At 42.6% G+C, this 16,827-nt stretch overlaps 1 protein-coding gene across 4 annotated transcripts in view; it reads right to left on the bottom strand.

The window, feature by feature from the left end:
* The window catches only part of NBAS (NBAS subunit of NRZ tethering complex), a 304,433-nt gene that overhangs the window by 26,125 nt on the left and 261,481 nt on the right, over positions 1-16,827 (bottom strand). For all 4 annotated transcript variants that reach the window (XR_008313691.1, XM_053285448.1, XM_053285449.1 and 1 more), the window contains one exon: positions 3,875-4,014. Coding sequence is in view for 3 of the 4 variants with exons in the window: in XM_053285448.1 (XP_053141423.1) it covers positions 3,875-4,014 (140 nt within the window). In the remaining variant the exon portion in view is untranslated. The remainder of the gene's footprint in view (positions 1-3,874; positions 4,015-16,827) is intronic.

Below are 16,827 nucleotides of genomic sequence, written 5' to 3'. Positions count from 1 at the left end.
GGCATTAAGAAACACGGACGCTGGTGGGGGAAAGTGGCAGGAGGGGTAAGTGCACCTTCCCCTGCTCTTAAAGGGAGACCCCTGCCGCCGTTCTGTGTACATCTCTAGTGCTAGTATGTAGAAGAGAACAGAAATTCAATGACCACTCCTTCCCCCAAAATCCTTCTGTTTCTCCCAACAATGTGTCTCTGAGGGCTGCCTGGCCCTTGGGGATTACACAGGCAGGGAAGTGCCTGTGTATTATGGGTCGAGAGGTAAACAGCATTCCATCATGTTAACTCACCTGATCACCCACTCAATCTTCTGTGGATTCTCAAAGCTTTCTGTTACAATATTCATGCTATAAGAGGCATTGTTACACTCAGAATCACCTGCTCTCTCTCTCTCTCTCTCTCTCTCTCTCTCTCTCTCTATATATATATATATATATGTATACATGTGTGTGTGTGTGTGTGTGTGTGTGTGTTTCTTTATTGAACCCAGTCCCTCTCTCATTTTTACATCACTGTGACACCTTCCATTTTAAAAAGCAAGGAAATTCAATTAAAGCATAAAGATCTCTGGTTTACAGGATAATTATGGATGTGGCAGTGCCAACTGAGCTCCAAAAAGTGTGGAGAGTCAATGTCCCATGATGTTCACATCATGGGGGCATGAGACTTGATGTCCAGTCTGGGATATTGTACTGCAGGCATCCCCAAACTGCGGCCCTCCAGATGTTGCTGAACTACAACTCCCAGCATAGTCGCGGCTGGATTACTGTAACGCGCTCTACGTGGGGCTGCCCTTGAAGAATATCCGGAAACTGCAGCTAGTGCAAAACGCGGCAGCGAGGGTTTTATCCGGAGCTGCCCGTTGGGAACATATCACCCCCATTTTGAAAGAGCTGCACTGGCTGCCGGTTCATTTCCGGGTCCAACTCAAGGTGCTGGTTTTGACCTTTAAAGCCCTAAACGGTTTGGGCCCGGGGTATCTGAGGGACCGCCTGCTCCCAAGGGTTGCTGCCCGCTTGACTAGGACATCTGAGGGGGCCCTGCTCCGGGTGCCGACAATGAGGGAGGCCCGGCTGTCGTGCACTCGGGACAGAGCCTTCTCTGTTGCTGCCCCCAGACTCTGGAATGCTCTCGCAGTGGCCATTCGTTCCTCAGACTCCATCACGGCTTTTAGAAAGCTTTTAAAGACTTGGCTTTTTACCCAGGCTTTTACATGATCGTTTTCTACTACGGCTTCTCTGTGTTTTTATTTGTTGTATTTGTTGTATTGTTTTTATGCCTGTTTTTATACTTTTAACATTCTGTTTTTATTGTCTTTTTATTGTATGTTTTTAACTTTTGTAAACCGCCTTGGGGTTATCTTTTTAACGAAAGGCGGTATATAAATGCAAAAATAAATAAATAAATAAATAAATAAATAAATAAATAAATAATACCCAGCCACAAAAAATTGTGTCTAGGGATGCTGGGAGTCGTAGTTCAGCAACATCTGGAGGGCCGCAGTTTGGGGATGCCTGTTGTACTGGCTTACAAAATCATAACCATGGGAATACAATTTGGCTAGATCCTTCATGCTCCAGTCCACTACCTGCATAGATTGTGTATACTCACCGTATACTCAGAGGCACATGTTACTACATTATTTTGCTGTCACATGAATCCAGAGATTTTTCTATTGCCATCAGCCTACACAGTGGATTGGAGTAGTGAGGACCTAGCCAAATTGTGTTACTATGGTTATGATTTTGTAAGCCAGAGCATTATCAGACTCATGCCCTCATGGCATGAACATCATGGGCTATCAAATCTCCTTGCTTTTTGAAGCTCAGTTGCAGTAGTGACATTCATAAGTCTCCTGTAAACCCAACTTTTTTCCCCTTTAATTGAGTATACTTTTAATTGACTATGTCTGTAGTACCAGTACATCTTGTAGAGCACTAGATCTTTGTTAGGATGCCAGCCACTGTTTTAAATCTTAATATGTATGTTTTCTGCCTTGAATATTTTTAATAGGAAGGTGGGATAAAAGTTGTAAAAAAGAAAGAAATAGTAAGTGTATTGGTCCACTATACTAAATATAAGAAAGCAAGGGAAGGATAGAGATGTGAAGGCCCAGGAAAAAACCCTGAAAAGTTCAATACCCACCTGCTCTCCTCCCCACCCCCTGCCACCAGGTTTTCCCCCTCCAACCCCTCCAAGACCAGATATGGAAAAAACGAGAGAGTCATCTCTGGCCTCAGGAAAGAATATTAATAATTTTCTAAAAAGAGAAAATAACTCTGGCTTTTGTTCCTGAATTTCTCCAGTTTCCCCCCCATACTTGCAAATATCTAGGGAAGAGGCCATAGCTCTGTGGAACAGCAAATGTGTTGCCTACAGAAGATCCCCAGTTCAGTCCCAAACAGCTCTATTTAAAAGGACCTTAGACTCTGACATTAGGAAAACCTTACCCTCAGATGTGGGAGAGCCATAACACAATTAGACAGATCAGTGACCTGCGGGATATGGCAGCTTCATATCTTCATATGAATTTCCATCCTTTCAAACCAGGGCTGCAATCTATACACACTTACTAACTCTTCCATAACTCAAAGTTGTGGGACTTAAAAGTTGTGGTAAAGTCATGCCGTCGAGTTGGTGTCAACTCTTGGCAACCACAGAGCCCTGTGGTTTTCCTTGGCAGAATACTGGAGGGGTTTACCACTGCCATCTTACCCCCATGAAAATATATGAGACTTCTGAATAAACATGCATAGGACTGCACTGTATGTCTTAAGCCTGCAACCTGAGAAAGGATGAGAATTGGGTTGTCACATATCTGTGCGGGGGACAACGAGCAGTTTCCCCCCTTGAACCAGAAACGTCTAACGGATTCTTAGGAAGGCTGTAGCGTTCTGCGCTGATGGGACAGTGCGGGCTATGCAACATGGCAGCGTGCCTTATTCTCTCCATTTATTTATTTGTTTGTTTGTTCGTTCGATTTTTAGACCGCCCTTACAAAATAGCTCAGGGCGGTTCACAAACATCAAAGACCCTTTAAAACAATTTAAGCGCACTGGAAGGCCAGGCCGAACAGGCAGGTCTTTAGGGCTCTCCTAAATGCCAATAAAGAATTCAAATTGCGGAGGTCTGCAGGGAGCGCATTCCACAGTCCAGGAGTGGCTACAGAGAAGGCCTCCTCAGATGACCTTAGCGTGCGGTGGGGATCAGACCGAAGAAGGCGCTCTCTGAGGTAACCTGGACCTAAGCCGTTCAGGGCTTTAAAGGTAATGACCAGCACTTTGTATTTTGCCCGGAAACATATCGGCAGCCAGTGCAGCTGTTTCAAGACAGGCATCATATGGTCTCTCCGGGTTGCCAAGCTTTATTGACAAGCTTTCAAAGAAGAACTACTTTATCTCCCCTATCTAGCCCATTTGTCCTGCTCACCTATAATTATAGAATCTGAATTTGCCTTTAATAGGCAATAACAGGCCCAAAGCAATATTTTATGAAGCTGAAGTCAATCTGAGTAAGACATTCATGGGTTCTGTGTACAAGAAACAACCATTACTATAGTTGAATGTGAATTGAGCAGTAACTCTAAAACAAGCAGATACACATAGTAGCAAAAAAGTAGCTAAGGCTTTCTTACATCACTGGTTTGTAAAATTTGAAAAAAACCAAATCTTTTTTTTTTTAAAAAAAAGAGAAACTCCATAGTTCTGCAATTTATGCATGTCACAAAGATGGACATAAGACAGCTATTTTTTCTGTTTAAAGGACTGAGTGCATGAATCCATGCAGAATGTACTCTTAGCAAAAATGAAGGTAATGGCAAATTCAGAAGTAGGGACAACCATTTTAAAAGACATTTTTAACTCATGTGAACAAGTACTTACACATTCATGCTCTTCACAGGTGGCCAAGCTTGCAGAAGCATGACTAAATGTTGAAATTCTGCATGAGTTTCACTAGAGTCTAAAAGTTCCAGGAAGAGAGAGTACCTATTTTCTTCATTTTCAATATCAGTTATTTCTACCTAAGAGAGAAAACAACAACCCATGTTCATTGTAGGATTTAGATTAATGAACTAACTATAGTATAATTTCCAAGCAATATATTTGGATGCATTGATTCTCCATGAGGAAAGTCACAGATGCAAAACAATACAGAAACACTGTAAGAGATTTTCCTAGTAAGTATTTTATTCGGTCTTATCTCCAACTATGTGTTGAACACAAGAAAACACATAGATAATAAGAAATTAATTGGAGTTATATTCCCAAAACAACATTAAGAACACACACACACAAATTAATGGATGCGTGCATATGGTTTCTTCACCCCCTTGATTTCCCTAGACCTTCAAAGAAAATTTATATGTTATTACCAATGTAAATTACCATATATACAATGTAACATTTCTATTGCAATATTAAATATTCAGATCTTATGCTTTGAAATATACCTACAAGTCTGCTTAGAAAGCCTCAAACTGTCATGCCATACTGAAGAAGTGTTTTTAAAAACAACAAATCTTTAAAACAAATTCAAGTATTTTGGCGCTCAACTGTAAGACTGCTTAACTGAGATTCTTTCTCCCAGAAACAACTCTTCCAAAAAGCAGCAGAGGGGAGATGAGATAAGGAACAAGTCACCAAAATGAGACAGATATGAAAATGTATAAGACTAATTAAACTGAAGCCAAACATGACTTCAAAAATACCAGAAAACTGAGATTTCATGGAGAAATCTTAAAGCCTAGGCAATAGTTGGTGGTGGTGGTTTTGGCTAAACATAGTGGGGTTTTTTGTCTGTTTTGTTTGTTTTACTGGAAACCAAGCAATAATGGCTCTAGAAATGAAAGCAATGAAGGAGTCGATGCTGATAACCAGTGCAGCTGAAGGAGAACATCAGATTGCTTACCTGTTATGGAAGTTATTCTAATGGTTATCTGTCAATTCACACTGATGGGTTTCACACCTGTGTGGAAGCTGGTTCAGGATCTCTTCAAAGCTCTAAGACCTGCCTTTTGGCAGGAAACCCACTGCTCTGCAGTAGCACCACACCCACCCTACCTCTGTTCAATATGTCCGCTGATCTGAAATGAAATTGCAGTGGGGAGGTAGGGTGTGTGTGTGAATCAACAAATGAACACTAGAAGAACTTCAGTTACAAGTAAGCAACCTGATGTTCTTCAGCATGGGCTCCATCGATTGCACCGATGGGTGCACTGCAAGCTGCACCGCATGTACCTGATGGTGGGATGCAGTCATCGGAAAATGGACTGAAATATGGCCTGGCCAAAAGCAGCATCCTGGCATGCCTTAACATCCAGGGCATATTAGAGGATGAGTGAGGTCAGTGTTGCCCATGTGACCACCTGACAGATGTCAGAGAGCGGGAGATTCCTGTCAAACACAATTGACGGTGCTAGCGCTCTGGTGGAATGAGTCTGTACAAGATGCTGAAGACACTTGTGAGCCAACTCATAAGCAAGGGTAATGGCTTGTACAATCCAACGGGAAAGGATATGTGGCAAAGGCAGTCGCCCCGGGCATCCTTGCCATAGGTTTCAAACAGGTGTTTGGTCTTGCGGAAGGATTCAGTCCGCTCCACATAAAAAGCTAGTGCCCTTTTGACATCCAAGGTATGTAGGGCCATCTTGCCTGAGTCTGAAGGGTTGGGGGAAAAGACAGGCAATGTAATGTCTTCAGTTCTATGAAACGATGACACGACCCTCAGTAAGGACACGTCCAAGTGAAGCTGGTCTTTATTCTGATGGAAAACTAAGAAAGGTGGGTCCAGTCGAAGCAGCTGCAGTCCGCTGACCCACCTTGCTGATGTAATGGCCACCAGAAAAATGGTTTTCCAAGATAGGTGGTCCAGGCCACACGTCACCATAGGCTCGATAGGCTTACCCATCAGCCTGGAGAGCACCAGTGGTAAGTCCCAAGGCAGTGCCAACAGTGGGGCATCTGGGTAAGTATGAGCTAAACCTTTTAGGAATTGTTTTATAGTTGGGTCATGGAAATGTGAGCGCCCTGATCGTAAGGCGCAGGGGGTCCAATTGAGGCCTACCTTCAAGGGCCCCCCAAATAGATAGATAAAGGCTGTGCCAATCCCCGGGATTCCTACAAGGGACTCTTTGGTTAGAGGCATGACTGGAAATTAGGTGAACCAGTTACCCAGAGAAAGGGGGGAAATTACTAGACATACTCTTCTTTAGATAACTGCGAAGTGCCTTGAACAATATCTTACATTTCTTGCCAAATTTTTGTTATCCTACTGTAATGCTGAAAGTATTGGTTTTTCTCTCTCTCTCTCTGGAGCAGTCTGAATCTTACTGTGCCATAGTAATAGTGCTGGCTAAGGTATATTTCTATATTGCTGAAATGCTAAGATATATTGAAATGCAAGACAGAGGAAAAATACTGACCACTTAACCATGACCCAGTGTTCACATGTGGTGCCCACCCCTCATTTTCTTCTTTCCCTGATACCCCTCCTTGCCTTGGCCCAGATAGAGGCACTGAGGTGCCTGCTCAAAGTTATTTACATGTTTCTTTGGAGACATAATTGTATTGATAAGAGCCCCACATAGGTGAAGGGTGGGGTGACTGGGAGTGCACGTATGCCGAGTCTTAAGACAAATTGTTTACAGTACAAGATTTGACAGGCATGGGAAAATCCATCTAAAAGCTATAGGGGCAGATCTATGAATCTGAACCCTATAAGAGAGTTTGTCTTTAGACCATATGGCAGAGCAGTAAGGAAAGCAATCCACCCTGTCTGACTGTCTGTCTAATGCTTGAGTATTGACAGAGAACAGTTCTCATAGAGAGGGCTTGTTTGGCACGTCACTATGTAATCAGCATGTGAAGCAAGTCTCTTATGACACCGTCATCCGGGCCAGATCCAAGAGCTCTGCTTCCGACACTTGCCAGCCTTAGTGACTCAAACCAGAATTTCATGCCTGCTTGCTGAACCTAGACGGAGTAATTATGCAGCTCCTTTGCCTTTATGGAGATTCTTTCGGCCTGAAATCCTTCCCCTCTTCCCGTCACTGATAAACAGCAGCTGCTTGTCTGAGTTGCTTGATTCCCAGCGTCCCTCCCTTCATCTGCCTGTATTACACTGCCTTCCCCCTTTCCTTTCCCTGTATTCATCTATATTTGTCTTCTCTCCCTCTATTCTCAGCTGAAACTGTTGTTTTAGAATTTGGTCAGTGAGGATAGATAACAGCTTACACGCATCCAACATTAGAAAGCTAGAATTGTGCTTTGAACTCTGGTTGCTTAGCACTGTATGTAGTATTGCTCAGATGCTCCAATATCTTTCTATTTTCTTACAATAAAGCTTACATTTCTTCAATAGCCTTGGGTCTGGTTCTCTCTCAAATGTCAGTCTGTCCATGAGCCACACAAAGAATTCAAGTTTTGGTGACTGCAGAACTAGTCTCCTCTACATTCTGGCGCATATCTGAGCATGCACAGAGTGCGGGTAGACCCCTGGTGGTAGCCAACACAATGACAGTGAGAGAACTGATGTAATGGCCACCATGTGGACCCAGAGAGAAGAGATGGACAGTCCTGATTTCTTCTATCGAGTAGGTAGGTGAGCAGTAGCAAGGTGGAAGGCGACTCAGAGTTCTGATTATGTAGTTTACATAAGGTTGTAAAGTGTTTCCACTTGAAGTTATAAGTGCATTGTGTTGTAGGCTTCCTGGTGGCCTGGAGGATATCAAGAAGTTCACAAGCCACAGAGGAAGGATCAGCCAATGTTGTGAGGTGAAGGGCCCATACATCCAGATAAAGTACTGAGCAGATTGACTGATTGATCGAGGTAAGTGCTTCCAGCCCCCTGAAGACACGGAGAGCAGGAAAGGGAACCAGGGCCGTCTTGGCCACCAAGGAACAATTAGGATTGCTTGCACTCCTCCTCTCTGTATCTTTCAGAGGACATGGGGGAGTAGCAGGATTGGAGGAAAAATGTACATGCAGTGGATATTCCAAGGAAGAGCAAAGGTGTCACCTAGAGGACGCTTGCCTACTCCTACCCGTGAGCAATACAGGAGACACTGCTGGTTGTTTTTGGAAGTAAAAAGGTTGATTTCTGGGTGACCCCAGTGCCTGAACACCTCCTGGAGGAATGGTTGGTGGAATTGCTACTCGTGGGACAGCACCATTTGGTGACTGAGCATGTCTGCAATAGTTATTGCGACCCTGGATGTGAATCGCAGAACATTCTCTGCCGTGCATGACCGCCCAATCTCAAATCACCAGGGTAAAAGCCAACAGGAGACATGAGTCCATCCTGCCCTGTCTGCTGCAATATTTATTTTGACATCAGACTTGGTATTGACAACTAAGCCCTTGAGCCCAAAACAGCAGCGGTGGTGACAATGGACCTGCAAGCAAAGAAGCAGAAGCAGTGACCTGTTCCTGCAAAGCTGGGCATGATTACAACTGACATGCTCTGCTGGGTCCATAGAGGAATGTCTGCGACAACCGCTCGTTCCCAGATTCAGTCTTGGTACTGAAAGAGGTGGCAATGTCTCACATCTTGGTGAGCCCAATCCCTCTAAAATGTTGATTATCTCTTCCTGAGATAGAAAAGGAAGCAAAGACTCCAAGACTGGTGAGGCAGGCTTTTGTGGCTGTTGTGTAGGCTGAGTAGAGGAAGGCACGTCTGTGGGCTTCTTTGAAATCTTGTAGCACCAGAGTGCGTCAGATGTAATCGCTCCAAAGAAAAACTCCACAAGGAGTTGTGGAGAGAGTGGGAGGCCTGAAATAAAAATCAAAATGCAAAAGGCGAAAGGCAAAAAATATACTACACAGTAAAGGCAGAAAAATAAGGAAAGCTAAAGAAAGAATAGCAGAGTAAAGCCTTTTTTGGTTGGTTTTTAAAAAAGCTTTGAAAAGGTACCTCACCAAAGACCTGTTCTTACGTTGGTGGACAAATAACTGAGGGAGAAAGGTGGCATTACTGCAGAGGGGTCAGGGCTCCCGCCAAAAAGCAAGACTTAGAGCTTTGAATAGATCCTGAACCAGCTTTCACGCAGGTGAAAAACCCATTGGTGTGATTGACAATGACCATGCCAAAGAACTAGTGCAATCAGTTCCAAGGACTTCAATCAGCTGTGTTCAGCATAAGTTTAAATTTCTGAAGGGTATTCAAAAGCAGGCCCATATAAAGCATGTTAAAGCAGACCAGCTGCAACATAATGAAGGCCTTGATTACTGTGGACAGACCCAAGACATTAATGGGTGTAGTACAGAAATGGAAGGCACTTCTGTTTGCACAAAGAGGAGGCAGTTTCCACCAATTTCTCCCTCCCTCAGCAGCCTCCTGAGCCACATGCCAAACTCCTTTGGAGGATCCCTCAGCCCTCAAGAATGGATTTTTGTGAGTCACAGAGGGCAGCTGGGAGGAGGGGACAAAGAAGTCCTTTTGTGGGAACTGCCTTCTGCACATGCTTCATTATGATACCTCCTAAAAAGTTACTGGGGAAGTGATGACTAAAGAACCAACAGCAAACTTTCCTGATAATTTGAAGCGTGATCAGATTCTCTCCCTCCCTCCATTATGCAGCTCAGTGTAAAGAAGATGATACAGTAGGAGTCAATACAAAAACTGTGGTGACAGTCAGGAGATGACAGCTATCCATGTGTAAGTGGTGAAACACACTGTTTTAAAAAAGAAATGTGTTTATTAGAAGCCCCAGCTTTCATGAGAACGGATTGAAATGAGAAGGGAGATGCAACATTGCTGCAGGATATGACAGGTAGAAACCAAGCATTTTCTTTTTGCACAATTACTGGACGTTTAGATAAACTATGTGCATTTGTTGAATGCCCAATGAAAAAGATTATCTCCCAAGCCTCACAACAATGGGAGATTTAGTCCTATCCTAGCAAAATCCATGTTAGTACATTCAGCACCATATAAAAATAAGTACACTATTGCAAAAATATTCTCAGGTCCTTGACTGCAATGCGAATTTGAATTAATACAGTATTAAAAACAGAATTGCAAAGAAGACATTTGAGAGTAGCCCCTTATTGCTACAATACATTCTCAGTCACAGTGAAGCTCTAGCAAAATATGCCACACTCAGATTTATTCACACCAGAAGGGCTCTCAAAAAACAACTCGAATTAAATATATGCTTTGTCTTACGATATTGTGCAAAAGTGACATGAAAGATGTGACTGGAATGAAATATCCTACTCATTCAATTACTCTTCTGTCTTCAGCTGTGGTTTTATTGCACTGCATAGACAATTATTATGCATGTGTCAATGACCACATATCGTTGGAAACACTCCTTGCTCCAAAGGAGGTTAATTTCAAATGGAAGGGACTGATTGTTAAATTATTATTCCAACTTGACCAACGGGAAACTCTGTATGGGTAAATTATTTGCTCAGTTTTATTTAGCTCGGGTTTCTATTTCATATCTTGGATAATAGAAGATCTGTGGAGAGGAATTAAACCTGTTCCAGGAGCCTCAGCCAGGAAAAAAATCATTGCATACTTGCAGATTCAGAGCACCTGCTGCTCACACAGCTTTGGTTAGGGCAATGCAACACATGGAGATATCTATGTGACTATTGGATAGCACAGCATTTTAAAGGCAAATGTTTTGATATTATTGGAGCACTGCATTTTTATTCAGCAATGACACCTGCTCTGTTAAGTCTGCAGATAAAAGCTCTCCTAAAAGAAACACTCAGTCCAGTACTGGAAAATTAATCTGAAAATAAGCACAATGGAAATTTTGTAGTTAGAGTTTCAGCTCTTTATTTGGTTGATGAAACAGACACTACTCTCACTGACTCAGCAGAACTGATAACAGTAAAACATTTCCCAAGGTTTTATTTGTTCTAAGGCACACAAGACTTTCTGTAGTGATCTATAATTTGTAAAGCCAAGGATACAAATGTGGAGGCATTGTCAGAAAAATCTCCCAGCCACCCGGAACAAGATGAAATCCAACTGTTCTTGGTGCTGCGTTCCTCAATTGACTTTCCAACAAAAGCTTATGCTATAAAATGCAACACTTGAAACACTGCAATATGTCTGAAAAATAATGGTATATACTGCCCAATAGTTCACAGATGGAAATAGGGGGACAAAATTGTCACTTAAGAATCACTGCCTGAATGCCATCGAGAGGATAGCTGGTCTTGTGGTAGCAAGCATGACTTGTCCCCATAGCTAAGCAGGGTCTGCCCTGGTTGCATATGAATGGGAGACTTGATGTGTGAGCACTGCAAGATATTCCCCTCAAGGGATGAAGCCGCTCTGGGAAGAGCAGAAGGTTCCAAGTTCCCTCCCTGGCTTCTCCAAGATAGGGCTGAGAGAGATTCCTGCCTGCAACCTTGGAGAAGCCGCTGCCAGTCTGTGAAGACAATACTGAGCTAGATAGACCAATGGTCTGACTCAGTATATGGCAGTTTCCTATGTTCCTATGTTCAAATGTTACAGTTTGCTGGAAGACTCTTTTCTACCTGTGTACAAGTTTGTTAGTTAACGGACCATACTAGTTTTCTTTTTAAAAACTTTATAATGTTTAATCCCACAATGGATCTTCTGTACTTATCATGGAATAGCTAACACTCAGACTGGAAACTAATCACCAGTCATTTATAATGGCCTGCCAGATTTTGCAGTCTTAGGCAAGAAGCAACATCAGATTTATCCCTCTGCTGGGTAGGTTTACATTCAGCCCAGTGGTTTCAGGTTGCACAGGCCTGAACATGAGAACAGCCCTGCTGGATCAGTCCCAAGACCTATCTAGTCTAGCATCCTGTTTCACACAATGGCCCTCCAGATGCCTCTGAGAAGCCCACAGGGTTCTTGGTGAGGGCATGTCCTCTCTCTTGCTCCCCTGCAACTGGTATTTAAAGGCATCTTGCCTCTGGGGCTGGAGGTGGTTTATAGCCACCACACTAGTAGCCATTGATAGACTTGTCCTCCATGAATTTATCTAAGCCTCTTTCAAAGCCATCCAAGGTAATGGACATCACCACATTCTGTGGCAGAGAATTCCATTAATTAATTATGTGCTGTGTGAAAAAGTACTTCCTTCCATTGTTGGTCCTAAATTTTCAGGCCTTCAGTTTGATGGGAATGCCTCTGGTTCTAGTATTGTGAGAATCTAGTATTCTCTCTGTCCACTCTCTCTACTCCAAGCATAATTTTATAACTCCTCTGTCATATCTCCCCATAGTTGCTTCTTTTCCAAACCTAGATGCTTTTTAGATCATCTTGGTTGCCCTCTTCTGTACCTTTTCCAGTTCCAAGATACAATAACCAGAACAATATGCAGTACAGGAAGACCTTGTTAATTGTGGGTCCAGCATTTGCGGTTTTGCGTATCCATGGTCGGGTAATTAGCACCCGACCTTGGTATATGTGGGGAAAATGGAGGGAAAGGGGTTAAACCCACATATCCACTAGTTGGGAGTGGCCCGAAATGACCTAAGAGGTCATTTCCGGCCACCATTTTGACTGTCGGAGAGATCGGGAGCCATTTTATGGCTCAAAATCAAAGCAAAGACCGAGATTTCCAGGCTATTTCCAGCATCATGAATGACAGTAGGGCACTCTGAGGGGCCATTTGGGGGGAAATGGGGTAAAACCTGACATTTTTGGTCGATTTTTGCTGTCTGGGAACCTAACCCCCCAAATCCCATTGCCATAATGCCCCATTATTTGTAGATTCGCTATCTACACCATCCCCCTGCAGAACAGAACCCCTACGAATAAAGAGGTTCTCCTGTACTCCAAAGGTGGATGCACCATAGATTTGTAAAAGAGCATTATAATATTAGCATTTTTATTTTCAATCCCTTTCCTAGTGATCCCTAGCATGGATATTGCCTTTTTCACAGCTACTGCACACTAAGTTGACACTTTCAACGAGCTGTGCACCACAACCCCAAGATCTTTCTCCTGGTAATTCAATGACAGCTCAGTCATCAGCTCAATGATATCAGACAGCTCAACGACATCAGTGTGTATGTGAAGTTAGGAATCACAAGAAATTAATGAAACAATTATAAAATGTAATTCAGGGCATGCCATATGTTCAGATGCACTCATACAACAAACTTAATTCCACACATGCAAGTGTGTATGTGTGTTAGGGATGTGCACAGAACCAGTTCGGAGGCTCTTTATGGGCCTCAGAACTGGTTTATAGAACTGGCAGTTCTGCCAGCTCGAAGGCGGCGGGGTCTCCCTTTAAGAGCGGGGGGAGGGTGCACTTACCCTTCCCGCTGATTCACCCTTCCCGCTGATTCCCCCCCCCCGCATCAGGTTTTTTAGCAGCCCCTCAGGGTGGAAGCGTACCTCCCTGCCATCCCGTTGCCCTCCTCTTCCAGTCATATCTGGAAGAGGAGGGCAACAGGGCAGTAGGGAGGTATGCTGCCGCCCCGATAGGCTGCTAAGAAAAAATGAGGCTGGCAGGGGGGAATCAGCAGGAGGGGTAAGTGCACCCTCCCCAGAGGTGTATCTAGGGAAAATAGCGCCTAGGGCAAGCACTGAAATTGCACCCCCTGTCCAAATATCTGACACCCATCTTTCAGATAACTTTACCATAATATCAGCTGAAACATACAAGTCAAGCTCGTTAATCTTTTAACATTTCAAAAACTATGTAGCAGTGGATGTAGCTAGACCAAATAATGCTGGAAAACTACCAATTTCAGTATGCTGGGGCTCATGAAATACCCAAATACTATGTGGAGGTGTACTTGGAAAACTAAACAGAAGTGCCTGTCTAATTTTCTGTTATGCATTATAGCATCACTATTACATACGTTTTAAACATAAATGGAGAATTTGACTTTTCCCAGAGACTCTGAAAATAATTAAAGGATATGCAGAGTAAACTGTGTCACTGCTCGGAATATATTCTAATATTTCAGAAAAACAGTTAAAATGAGAGAAAGAGAGCAAGAAACTCCCAGTGGGCCTTAATACTAAAGATTTCATACTGATTCAAAGACAAACTCACCATTAATAGCCATATTATTAAGACATCACATTTAACTCACTTATCACAAGAAGCAAAGTAAAAGCAAATTAATACAATCCAAGCTCATAAGCTTCAGCTCAGTATTCACAAGCCCTGATTCTCTGTACATAGTGCCAAACTAAATATGTGTACAGTGACTTACATTGTATTAATTTTTTTAAAAAAATGTTTTACCTGTAGCCCCTTCGGGGGGCTTCCTAAAGGCCATGGGGGAGTCTGCAAAGGTTTCCCCTCCCCCTGCTGGCCTCTAGGGCCTCACAGGGACCATTTGAGCATGTGCAGTGGCCATTATATATATGGCCATTATATATATATATATATATATATATATATATATATATATATATATATATATAGGCCATTAAAACAAAATGGCCACCATGCATGCTCAAATGGCCTCTGCCTGGCCTAGGGCCTCACAGAGGCCATTCGAGAATGTGCGGTGGCCATTTTGCTTTTGGTGGCCATTTTGAAAAAAAAATAATTAAAAAAAATGGCGCCCTCCCTTCAAATTGCCCCCGGGCCACGTGCCCTGCCTGCCCCACCCTAGATACATCCCTGACCCCCCCGCTCTTAAAGGGAGATCCCCACCACAGTTCCATGCACATCCCTAGTGTGTGTATGTGTTTGCAAATAGAATAGAGGCTGCAGGCCATTACACAGTCCAAGCTGCCGGCTTCCCAATATCAGTTATCCCAAGAGAAAAAGTGACAAAATAAAGATTGTGGCAGATGCACATAAAAATACAAAAGTCACTAGAAATTTGCATTATTCTTGGATACTATATGAAAAGAAAGAAGATACAAATGGGCAAAATTATTTTAGATTAAAAACAATTCACCTTGGGAATGTTCCTGGTTCAATCTTTTAAAATATAAGAAATGTTACACCCTATATTTATAGCAAGTTTTGGTGGAGTTGCTCTCCTTTTGGACTGTCTTTTCCTGTTTTGATTTTTAAGTCAGAAATAGTGCCTTGGGGCATGGCAACAGGTGGCAGAAAAAAGTCCAACACTGTGCACTATTTGCCTTACTACTTTACTTTAATGTTGATTCTCCCCCCACCCCACCCGCTCCAAGTAGTGGAACTTCTTCTTGGATCATACAAGAGATCATATATTGAGTGGGATGCTATCTCAGAACTATGCCATTAGATTAGGCTACATGGTGACATCACTGAAAACAAAGTAAGTCAATTAAGAGTAAGGGCAATGGTCTCTGAATAGACGAACACTCTTGACCTGCTTCAAAACAATTATCTAAACCTTTCCAGAAGACTGTGTGAGCATATTTTTTTATACAACTGAAAATGCCTCTGAGAAGTGACTCACTTTTGGTTCAGCCTTGCTGTCCTTTGTGGTAAAGGTGGCCCTCGTTACCCACGGTCCTGTCACCCATGGTTGGGTCTTAAGGACCCAGTTTCTTTATTCGCAGGATGGAAATAGGATTATATTTGCGGGGTGGATATAGGGTTCTTTTTGTTGATCCACAGTTCTTGAGTGGCCAGAAATGACATTTGATGTCATTTCCTGCTGCCATTTTGTAGTATCAAGGCATTTTGCGGCTCTTTTCTGTTTAAAAAACCCTTTTAAAAGGAACAGAAATTGGAGGATCTGGAGGTTTTGGGAGCATTGATGGAAGAGCAAGCTGCCGTGCTTATTTCTGCTCCCCACTGCTTTTTCTTGTGATTTTCAGCACACTTCAGTATGCTTAGGAATCTAACCCCTCAATCTCCATAGTGTTAAGCTTTCTTTGTCTGCGGTTTCATTATCCATGGAAATTGGCGGGAATGGAACCCTCACAAATAACGAAGGCCACCTACATTTGTTCCTTCCCAGAATGCTACCTACATGTCCAATTGCAAGCTTAAAAGTATCAAACCAAGAGGCCAAGGAAATGCAGTGCACAACTGCCCTAATGGCAGAAAATTACCCATTATACCCAGTCAGATATATGAAGAAAAAACTGCTCATCTATATTTATTTAAAATATCCTCAAAATTGGGTGCTTTTCCATTTAAGGAAAATGTCAGCACTTGGAGGCACATTTTTAATGCTCCAGTTAACTAGAAAATTATAGAACCTGAGGAGCTCAGATAAAATGTATTAAGGGGATTAACAACAACACACCTCATCCTCTGTGTCATTAGTTAACCACCACCCCAATGGCCGCCAGTTCTCTAGCAGAATGTCAATGGAATGAGAATAAATGTCTCTCAGGTCTTTGAAAAATGAGGACATCTGAATTTTTAATTTTGTTAACTAATCATTAGAGAACTGGGAATTTCTGCACTTCCCGCTGTGAATAGGTGACTGCCTCAATAAAGTACATTTTTAATTTTGCACAAGCTGGCCTGTTTCCCAGCAGTACATTGATTTGTGGGACCACTAACTTATGGCACCTAAAGCATAATTAAATATTAAGTCCCACTTTGATGTATGCAAAGCCTGACTAAGAGGATTACTTAGACACACCAAGGGTGGCTTTCACATACTTTCTGGTAATTGAACATTGCAATATCATTAAAATTATCTTTGTACAATAAGAATCCACATCTCTTATTGGCATTACCTGAATCCCTTTAGGTGCGGGTAGGAAATTTGGCGGGTTGTGTGATGCGTATACTGTTAACAAGGCATGCCAAAATAGGGTAAAGAATGGGATAAAATAATTCTTTTAAATTTTTTAGTACTGTATTTTATGGACTATAAGACTCACTTTTTTCCTCGAAAAATATCCGCCAAAATTCAGGAGCGTCTTATATGTTTTAACAGTTCAATATGTTAAAACTCTGAAAAACAGG

This window comes from Hemicordylus capensis, chromosome 1 (assembly GCF_027244095.1).
Source record: "Hemicordylus capensis ecotype Gifberg chromosome 1, rHemCap1.1.pri, whole genome shotgun sequence".
In the NCBI taxonomy this organism is placed as follows: domain Eukaryota; kingdom Metazoa; phylum Chordata; class Lepidosauria; order Squamata; family Cordylidae; genus Hemicordylus; species Hemicordylus capensis.
Note: the sequence above shows the minus strand (reverse complement) of the source record. Positions and strands in the feature narration are given on the sequence as shown.